The following is a 10307-nucleotide window of genomic DNA, read 5'->3' on the forward strand; positions in this document are numbered from 1 at the left end:
TGAGCTATAGGATTGTTGTGTGAGCTGTAGGATTGTTGTGTGAGCTGTGGGATTGTTGTGTGAGCTGTGGGATTGTTGTGTGAGCTGTGGGATGGTTGTGTGAGCTGTGGGATGGCTGTGTGAGCTGTGGGATGGCTGTGTGAGCTGTGGGATGGCTGTGTGAGCTATAGGATTGTTGTGTGAGCTGTAGGATTGTTGTGTGAGCTGTAGGATTGTTGTGTGAGCTGTGGGATGGTTGTGTGAGCTGTGGGATGGTTGTGTGAGCTGTAGGATTGTTGTGTGAGCTGTAGGATTGTTGTGTGAGCTGTGGGATTGTTGTGTGAGCTGTGGGATGGTTGTGTGAGCTGTAGGATGGCTGTGTGAGGGACACTCATCCCTCAGGTTGGAGCAGAGGGAAAACCACCTGAAAACCCAAGGAATTTTTGCAGTCTTTAAGACTGGGAGATTTTTTGAAGATGATGAACCAGACATGAGCAGAGGGCAACTGGTTAAGGGAGCGGAGCATTCCCAGCCCTCCTGGCACAGGGAGGTGCAGTCAGAGCTCACAGCTGACCTGGGAATGTCCCCAGGAATCGCCTGGGGCAGATGTTCCTCCCCATGTTCAAGTTCAGGGTGGATCCTCCTGTGGCAGCTCCCGAGGGGGTTTCAGGGCCAGCTTTGATCTCCACAGGGACACTGTGGACACGGTGACCCCCAGAGTGGCCCTGATGTGTCCCTGCCCTCCTGCTCCAGCCACCTCTGTCCAGCCAGCCTGGGGCAGGGGCCGTGTCCCTCCAGCAGCCTCATAGCAAAGAAGTTTCTGTGATTTTACCGCCCCAACAGAAGCTATTTTTACAGTAAATCCTTCCAAAATAGAAGCCAGCAACACCCATGGGCGTCAACCCAGCCCTGGGGCTGCGGGACTGGTTGGGGGACGTGGCTGGGGACAGGACATGGCTGGGAGTGACAAACTCCTCTTGACACTGTGCCAGCAGCTCCAGGGACCCTCGGTGAGGGCTGGGACCCTCACACCTGGCTGAGAGGGGGGTGCAACCCTGCTCCCACCCAGCCACTCTTCCCTTTTCCCGGGATAAATGCTCAGATAAAGTTTGTGCTCACAGCTCCTCCAGGCTGTCATCTCAGAGCCTCGGGAAGGATGTGATTCCTCCGGTCCTGGTCCCCTTCGTGGTACGTGCTTGACAGCATTTTGGAGCATGATCGGGGGAAAACCTGTAAAATAGGGAATGGGATTGGCTGTGATCCAGGGAAAAAGGAGAAGCACAGGGGATGCACCTCCCAGAGGCTGAGCCCATCACTGAGCTCAGTCTGTTCTGCACCCCAGCTGCCCTATAAAATAACCCCTGAGCAGCTTTACAGGTTTCCCCCTCATCGGCAGCACCTTAATCCCCCTCAGGAGCACAGAAACTCCCAAACCAGAGGCTTTAATTCCTTCTGGGTTCACTTTTGGTTCAGCTGAACCCAGAGCTGAGAGTGACCCTTTGCGAGAAGTAGGAAACAACCCCAAAGCAAAACCAGGGAGAAGGAAAGGAGCCTGACAAAACAGAGTTGAGAAACTGGCCCGTCACACCCCGTGTGCGGAGCAACATCCCCACCCCGCACAGATAAAGTGCCGAGCGCTGCCCAGCCCCTGCCCCAGCCCCGCGAGCACCTTCCCGGCCGAATCCTTCCATCCCGGAGCCAAAACCCACTGGTCAAGGGGGAGGAGAACAGCTCGGCACAGCCACGGTAGGATTTGGGAGGAAAAAAAAAAGATTTAGGAGGGAAAACTCATTGTGTTGAGTTCAAACGGCGATAACGGGTTGTTGTGGGCAGCCCCGAGGGAATTTCAGGAGCAGGGATCGATTTTCTATCAGGGGATCCTCCAGAGGGGTGTGGAGGGTAGGGAAAACCTGCTGGGCTCCCCCACTGCCTTACACTGGATTTCTCCCAATCTGTGCTGGTGAGGAGCTGGGGGATGGAGGGGTACCGCGTCCCTGCAGGACAGTTGTGGATTTTCTTCTAATAACGGGTGGGAAAAGTCCTGTTTTCTGTTATGTCGGATTTAAGATCTCTCCCGTGGTTGCTGGGGGTCTGTGCAGCATCACAGAGATGGGGTGGGCACGGTGAGACCCCTGACCCCACAGCTCCAGCCCCAGTGCTGGGTGACAGAATCAGCCCCAGGACCTCCAGTGCTGTCCCCAAGCTCTGACCCCGAGTGTGGAACAGCTCCAGCCCCAGTGTCAGGTTGCAGAATCAGCCCCAGACCTCCAGCAATTCCAAGTGTGGGACTCAGCTCTCCGGACCTGCTCCAAGGACGAACCCCCGGCAGCAGCACCATGGTGTGGGCAGCCCCAGCCCTGGCAGCCGTCACCCTCTGCCTCCGTGAGTCACATCCTGTCCCCAGAAACTGCCCTGGGACCCCCAGGCACCCCCTGGCACCAGGGATGCTCCAGCTGTGCTGCTCCTCATCCCAATCCCGCTCCGTTCAGTGCTCCCAGGGCTCTGCTCCTGCTCCCCTCAGCATCGGCAGGCTTTTCCCAGGGACACATCTTCCCAGATTTCCAGGGATGGATTTACCCCTTTCTGTCTTTCACACCCTCCTGGAGGGAGCCGGGCGTGCTGGGGCTGGGGGCTGCTCTCTTCAGAGTGATGCAGCATTTCCTAAACATGAAATTAGCAAAGGAAAGGCTCTTCCCAGACTTCAAACCTGGAGCTGCTTAGAACAACCCCGACGAGCCGTTCACAATCCAGGGATGTTTCCTAACCTGCTCCTGCTTCCTTGCAGGTATCTCCACAGACCCGGTGAAAGCCACAGCGGTGAGTCCCTGCCGGCTCTGCTGGCTCCCACCGTGCCAGGGCTTTCCCAAAATTCCCCAGCTGGCGCTGGAGGTGCCACCATTCCCGCAGTGCTCAGCTCCAGGGCAGCACAGCCACCACCTCCCTGCCGTCCCCTCTGTGCAGAGCGTGTTCTTGTCCCATCCCTCACCTCCATGCCCTGCTCCCAAACCCAGCTCCAGGCAAGCAGGGACAGACCCACCCGAGCGTCCCCGCTCCTGAGAGTGGCTATGATGGCTTTTGTCCCCACAAGTAGCCCAGGGGCTGCTACAGCTCCTGGCTGTTCCCGTGGAGTTCCTGTTCCACGGGCAGCAGTCTGGGTGCTCCAGCTGGGTCAGATCCCATTAACTGCATCTCAGATCCCTTCCTCCCTTTCCTTACCGGAGCTGAGCATCCCCCATCCTCTCCTCAGGCTGCCCTGATTATTGGAGCCGTCCTGTCCAACGCTGAGCATCCCCAGTAAGTACCAGCCCCAGCGGGGGCTCTGGGGATCGGGGGGGGTCCCGGGGTGTCCGGCAGGGTGAATTTGCGTTTGTGCCACATCTGCTGCTGTGCCGGGTCACTGAGGCCGGAAGGATTTACAGCCCTGTGCAGCCGGTTCCGTGCTGGGATTCCAGCGGGCTGGGCTCCTGCAGAAACACAAACACCGAGAATTCTGCTTCCTCCACGCGGCTGCAGCGGGAGCCTCGCCCCGGCTGAAGCCCGGGCGCTGCTGTTTCCTCCCGCACCCAAATCCCGGGATACGGGGGCACCCACCCGGCCGTGGGGATGGCAGCACCCTGGCACTGATTTTAGGGGACATTTTCATGACACCCCACGTGTACAGCCTCGGGGCGCTGGTGTGTGACCTGGAGCCGGGCACCATCCTGGCCTCGGATCCCAACATCCTGGACAAGATGAAGCTCTGCCCGGCGCTGACAGGGGCACAGCGGGATGCCCTCAATGCCCTGCTCCTCTCGGGGGACACAGCGTACGGGTGAGGAGCCTTCCTGCTCCTGGAAGGGTGGGCGGCGGGCAGGAGGGGTGGGGATGCGCGGGGATGCTGAGCTGGTCCTGCCCCTGCTGCCGCAGGGATCCTTCAAGCTGGGATTTACAGACTCTGCAAGACCTGGGGCCGCTCGTGCTGGCGTTGAACCAGACCACGCTGAGTTTGGTGGCTGAGGTAAGGTCCCTCCTGGCAGAGAGATGACCATCGGGCAGGTCAGCTCCGAGGCTGGGTGACACAGGATCCTGTGCCCCCGGTGCCAGCACCCTGTGTCCCTGTGCCCCCGGTGCCAGCACCCTGTGTCCCTGTGCCCCCGGTGCCAGCACCCTGTGCCCCCGGACCCAGCACCCTGTGTCCCTGTGCCCCCGGTGCCAGCACCCTGTGTCCCTATGCCCCCAGTGCCAGCACCCTGTGTCCCTGTGCCCCCGGTGCCAGCACCCTGTGTCCCTGTGCCCCCGGTGCCAGCACCCTGTGTCCCTGTGCCCCCGGACCCAGCACCCTGTGTCCCTGTGCCCCCGGTGCCAGCACCCTGTGTCCCTGTGCCCCCGGACCCAGCACCCTGTGTCCCTGTGCCCCCGGTGCCAGCACCCTGTGTCCCTGTGCCCCCGGACCCAGCACCCTGTGTCCCTGTGCCCCCGGTGCCAGCACCCTGTGTCCCTGTGCCCCCGGTGCCAGCACCCTGTGTCCCTGTGCCCCCGGACCCAGCACCCTGTGTCCCTGTGCCCCCGGTGCCAGCACCCTGTGTCCCTGTGCCCCCGGTGCCAGCACCCTGTGCCCCCGCAGGCAGCACGGGAGGATTTCAGGAGGAGCATCGCGGCCGCCTACATCAGACAGGGACATTCCCAGCGGGAGAAATCCCTGATCCTCCTCAGGGCGCTTGCAGCAGCATCAGCTGCCTCCCAGCCCAGGCTGCAGCGCAGCGCAGACCGTGAGTGCTTCCCCTCCCTCCGGCCGGTCCAGAGCGCTGCGAGGGGACACTGCCCCGGGGCTGGTAGGATCTGGCAGCTCCCGGCTGGACCGGGCAGAAATCTGGGATTCCCATAAATTGGGGAAGTGTCCTTGAAGCACAGTGGGGGTTTGCTCTTACCTGGGAGCAGGGATGTGGTGGCAGCACTCAGGAAGGAGCTGGGACAGTGGGACAATCCCCAGGCAGGGCCAGCGCCAGGGCAGGGCGCTGCAAGAGCGGAGGATGCTCGTCTAGGGGACATGGAGCAGTTTGAGCTGCCTTTAACAGGACAAAGCACAAGTGGGCTGCAAAACATCACCAGGTTCTTCTGGAATGACTTTAGGGAATGACAGCAAATGAGGCACCTCCGTGGATTGGGGACCAGGACCCACCGTGGCTTGAGCCACGTTTTTGTGATTCCCTGTCCTTCACCAGGGCTCTTCCAAGGGGCTCTGAGCCCTGTGGCAGGAGCAGGGCCAGGTGGGAAGGGGACACACGGGACACACACCCTCTGCCTGACACAATTCCTTGTCCTCAGGCTGTCTGTACGGGCCCATCACCGCCAGAAACATCGAGAACATCATCCTCTACCTCTCCCCTGAAGAGCTTGACCAGCTTGACCCGTGCCTGAGCAATGATGTGCTAATAAAAAACTTGGAGGCTGTGCTGGATCTGCCAATCAACACAGAGGCTTCCTGGGTCCTGAAAAAAAAGGTGGATGAGGTAAGGGCTGGCACAGGACAGGAGCCCCCAGCAGCACGGGCCAAGCCGGGATGGGCAGGGAACAGGAATCAGTGGGCACAGGGATGAAGGTGCCTGGGTGGGTCCTTTGCACTCATTCCTGCCCCCTTTTCCCTTCCCTCACCCTCTTTCCTGCCCCACGGGCCGGGCCCCACAGTTTTTCCAGGGGTCAGGGATCCCGGAGCAGCAGCTGAGGCGCCTGGGGGTGCTGTCCCGCCTGTACACGGAGCAGGAGATCAGCCAGTGGCCCGTGACATCCAGTGACACCCTCTCAGCCCTGCTCAGCTCCTCGGGAGGAGAGTGGAATGATTCCCAGGTAAATCCATGGCAGCAGAAGGGGATGGGCGATGAGGAACCCAAACTGGGACTGCTCCCGTCCCAGCCCAGCTCAGGGTGGGGTTTTTTGGGGGTTGGCAGCACTGCCATCCTTACCAGGAGCATCTCCCGTTCCTGCCTGTGCCTTCCACGTGCCCTGTGTCCCTCAGGTGCAGCAGCTGGTCAGCAGGTACCTGGCCCTGGGGGGCTCCTTGACGGGGCCCCTGCTCCAGGAAATCGGAGGCAGGCGCCTGTGCAACCTGCAGGAGGAGCAGATCCAGCAGATCCCAGCTGGAGCCATCAGGTGAGCCACTTTTTGGGGCTGCTCAGCCCTGAGAAGCCCCAGGGCTCTGGGGAGGTGGGATGGAAGAGCCCCAGCTCTGCTGTGGATGTCCTCACTCCCAGTCAGGACAGTGGGAGGGCCGTGTTCCAATTCCAGATCCTACCTGAGCTCCAGGACCGTGAGCAGGGATATCCTGCTCATGCCTTCCAGCCACCAGAACAATGAATCTGCAGTTTGGGGTGCTGCTGGTGCCTTGAGAGGCTGCCTGGAGCAGAGGCTGGGCAGAGTTAAAGAATAAAGCAGGGATTTATGAAAAGGCCTCCAAGGATGCACCTTGGGCAGTGCAAGGGCCCGGCTGTGGCTACACCCAGGATGGGCCCTGGCTCAGGAGTTCTCACACTTTTCTAAGTTTTGGTCCATTTCCATGTTGGGGTTCATTGCCCAATTCCAGCTCAGGTGATGCAGTCCCACCCTCCCAGGCTGCTCTCCTCCATTCCCTGGTGTTTGCACTTCTTGGGGCTGGAGCTGCAGCGGTGTCCTTGGTTCTGGGGCTGGACAAGGATTGTTCTGTGTGCCTGAGCTGTGAGGAGAACTTGCTGACACTTCAAATGGAGTTCAGAGTTACAAACCAGTGCAGTCCAGAATCTGGAAACCATGGAAGCTCAAACTTAAGGCACCAGAGCTGACCTGTGTCCCCCTTCCAGGACTGCTGGGCAGTTGAACATCTCTTCATGCTCCCAAATCAAGAAGGAGCAGCTCTATGGAAAGGCCTGGGAGGCCTTTGCCAGCCTGGCCAGCACCCCCAGCCACTATTACTGCCTGATCTGGCCATACCTGGGTAGGTGCTTCCCCTCCACCCTCCCTCCCACCACCAGGTGCGGGGTCTCTCCTCAGCCACAGACAGGTCTGGCAGTCCCCAGAACCTCCCCAGATCCTCCCCAGAAGTGCTGGAAGGGTTTGCACATCTCCAGGTGTCCCCTGGGCTCTCTTTAAGGTGGAGCTCCAGCAGAGGATCTGAAGGAGTTGGCTAATGCTGGTGTGGCCATAAACATGGATCTGAGCATCTTCCTCGCCCTAAATCCTGAGGAACTGCAGGTACAGCCCTGGGGTGCTGCTGTCCCTGTCCCCAGAGAAGGGCAGGGCTGGCCGAGGGCTGAGCAGGGGGGGCTGAGGTCAGAGCCCAACCAAATCACCAGTTCTCCACTTTCTCACCTTTATAAATGTCCTTTAGGAAGTTTCAGGTGCTCTGCAGCCCCGTTAGCAAAGCATCTGGGGCTGTGAGGCTGAAGGAAGGGGGTGCTGTGTGTGTGTTGCAGAAACTCAGCGTCACCGACGTGAAACGTTTGCTGGGGGAAAACCTCCCTGAGCTGAAGAAGGCCGAGCACGAGCCCTCGGTGGTGAGCTGGGTGCAGCAGCAATTCCAGCAGGAGCTGGACTGCGTGCTGGGGATCGGCCTGCAGGGAGGGCGGCCCGAGCCCACGGGGACAGCCAGCCCTGCTGTCACCACCCCAGCCAGTGTCACCTCCATGGCCACTGTGACCACCCCTGCTGGCCCCACCACCCCGGACAGTGTCACCTCCATGGCCACTGTGACCACCCCTGCTGGCCCCACCACCCCGGCCAGTGTCACCTCCATGGCCACTGTGACCACCTCTGCTGGCCCCACCACCCCAGCCAGTGTCACCTCCATGGCCACTGTGACCACCCCTGCTGGCTCCACCACCCCGGCCAGTGTCACCTCCATGGCCACTGTGACCACCCCTGCTGGCCCCACCACCCCAGCCAGTGTCACCTCCATGGCCACTGTGACCACCCCTGCTGGCCCCACCACCCCGGCCAGTGTCACCTCCATGGCCACTGTGACCACCTCTCCTCACCCTGCCACCTCAGCCAGTGTCACCTCCATGGCCACTGTGACCACCCCTGCTGGCCCCACCACCCCGGCCAGTGTCACCTCCATGGCCACTGTGACCACCTCTCCTCACCCCTCGGCCAGTGTCACTGTCCCCACCCCCACTGCCATTAGCAGCCACTCGACCCCTCAGCCGAGCACGGTCCCCCCCAGGACCCCCACTCTGAGCCCAACCCCCCCAGGCACCCCCCCACACACTGGGGGTCCCACTGTCCCCCCTGTCCCCACTGCCACCCCCACTGCCCGTCCCGCTGTGACCAGCGCAGCGCCCTGCTCCACCCACCAGACTGCCACCACAGACAGAGCCACCTCTCCCGCTGTCACCCTCCTCAGCACCCTCCTGGCCACCAGCAGCCCCAGTGCCACGCCACTCCCTGCTGTCACCTCCCGGGCCACCACCAGCACTAGTGCTGGCACTAGCCTGCCTGGTACCACCCACAGCACTGCCACCACTGTCCCCAACCCCACCTCTGCTCCCACTGCCACCCACAGCACTGCCACCACTGTCCCAAATTCCACCTCTCCTCCCACTGCCACCCACAGCACTGCCACCACTGTCCCCAACCCCACCTCTGCTCCTACTGCCACCCACAGCACTGCCACCACTGTCCCAAATTCCACCTCTGCTCCCACTGCCACCCACAGCACTGTCACCACTGTCCCCAACCCCACCTCTGCTCCTACTGCCACCCACAGCACTGCCACCACTGTCCCCAACCCCACCTCTGCTCCCACTGCCACCCACAGCACTGCCACCACTGTCCCAAATTCCACCTCTGCTCCCACTGCCACCCACAGCACTGCCACCACTGTCCCCAACCCCACCTCTCCTCCCACTGCCACCCACAGCACTGCCACCACTGTCCCAAATTCCACCTCTCCTCCCACTGCCACCCACAGCACTGTCACCACTGTCCCTAACCCCACCTCTGCTCCCACTGCCACCCACAGCACTGTCAGCACTGTCCCAAATTCTACCTCTTCTCCCACTGCCACCACTGTCCCCAACCCCACCTCTGCTCCCACTGCCACCCACAGCACTGTCACCACTGTCCCCAATCCCACCTCTGCTTCCACTGCCACCCACAGCACTGTCAGCACTGTCCCAAATTCTACCTCTTCTCCCACTGCCACCCACAGCACTGTCACCACTGTCCCCAACCCTTCCTCTGCTCCCACTGCCACCCACAGCACTGCCACCACTGTCCCCAACCCTTCCTCTGCTCCCACTGCCACCCACAGCACTGCCACCACTGTCCCAAATTCCACCTCTGCTCCCACTGCCACCCACAGCACTGCCACCACTGTCCCAAATTCCACCTCTGCTCCCACTGCCACCCACAGCACTGCCACCACTGTCCCCAACCCCACCTCTGCTCCCACTGCCACCCACAGCACTGCCACCACTGTCCCAAATTCCACCTCTCCTCCCACTGCCACCCACAGCACTGCCACCACTGTCCCCAACCCCACCTCTGCTCCTACTGCCACCCACAGCACTGCCACCACTGTCCCCAATCCCACCTCTGCTCCCACTGCCACCCTCAGCACTGCCACCACTGTCCCCAACCCTTCCTCTGCTCCCACTGCCACCCACAGCACTGTCACCACTGTCCCCAACCCCACCTCTGCTCCCACTGCCACCCACAGCACTGTCACCACCATTCCCAATCCCACCTCTTCTCCCACTGCCACCCCTGTCCCTCACTCCCCCTCTGCCCCAGGGGCCACCCCAGCCCCAATCCCCAGCTCCACCATCCCCACCCAAACGAGCCTCGGCTCCTCCACGGCCGTGCCGTGCCAGCCCAGCTCCCCTCCGGACCCTCCCAGCCCTTCCTCCAGCCCCACACCGACACCTGGGAGTGCTCCAGAGCCACCACAGCCAACCTCCAACGGCCACATCAACCTGCAGCCTGCGCCTGGTGAGCTGGGAATGTTGGGAAGGGCTTGGGAATGCCGGGCAGGACAAAGTCGGCTGATCCCCCTGGTTCCTGGTGGGATTCAGTGTTGGGGGACAGGTGGGGACGTGGCCCTGGGGCTGCCCTCAGGTTCTCAGGTGCACTTCAAGGTGTCCCATCACCTCCTGAGCCCACAGCCCTCCCCGGTGAGCTGGAGAGTCCCATTCCCTGTGTTCTCCCTGCAGGATCAGGATCCAGGCTCTGCTCCTGCCTCGCTCTCCTGCTGGCAGCCACCACGGGGAACCTTCTGCTGGGGGGGCTGCTCTGACCCTCCTCAGCACCACCCACCCTGCACGGCCCTCCCTCCATCCGCCTGGAACTGCACTGGGCAATTCCCTGCTGGACAGCAGAAC

General features: G+C 61.6%; 1 protein-coding gene and 1 long non-coding RNA gene across 2 annotated transcripts; both read left to right on the forward strand.

Annotated features, from left to right (window-relative positions):
- The first annotated feature begins 182 nt into the window (after positions 1-182).
- On the forward strand, positions 183-3273 carry LOC137483856 (uncharacterized). Its single transcript, XR_011004667.1, has 3 exons — positions 183-2361; positions 2765-2796; positions 3227-3273. It is a non-coding gene; the product is annotated as an uncharacterized lncRNA (long non-coding RNA).
- A 246-nt stretch (positions 3274-3519) lies between these two features.
- On the forward strand, positions 3520-10222 carry LOC137483936 (mesothelin-like protein). The gene is made up of 11 exons (XM_068207426.1): positions 3520-3790; positions 3886-3976; positions 4583-4727; positions 5284-5468; positions 5644-5802; positions 5972-6105; positions 6789-6922; positions 7079-7179; positions 7401-8589; positions 9721-9918; positions 10140-10222. Exons 1-11 carry the CDS (start codon positions 3621-3623, stop codon positions 10220-10222), a joined length of 2589 nt encoding a protein of 862 aa, XP_068063527.1. The 5' UTR covers positions 3520-3620.
- The last annotated feature ends 85 nt before the right edge of the window (positions 10223-10307 follow it).

Source organism: Anomalospiza imberbis, chromosome 16 (genome assembly GCF_031753505.1).
Source record: "Anomalospiza imberbis isolate Cuckoo-Finch-1a 21T00152 chromosome 16, ASM3175350v1, whole genome shotgun sequence".
In the NCBI taxonomy this organism is placed as follows: domain Eukaryota; kingdom Metazoa; phylum Chordata; class Aves; order Passeriformes; family Viduidae; genus Anomalospiza; species Anomalospiza imberbis.

Excerpts from the sequence above, each read along its gene's own strand:
- LOC137483936 (XM_068207426.1), top strand. The coding sequence starts at position 3,621 with ATGACACCCCACGTGTACAGCCTCGGGGCGCTGGTGTGTGACCTGGAG. Across the intron at positions 8,590-9,720 it reads TGCTCCTACTGCCACCCACA|GGGCCACCCCAGCCCCAATC; the intron begins GCACTGCCACCA and ends CCTCTGCCCCAG. Across the intron at positions 9,919-10,139 it reads CAACCTGCAGCCTGCGCCTG|GATCAGGATCCAGGCTCTGC; the intron begins GTGAGCTGGGAA and ends TTCTCCCTGCAG.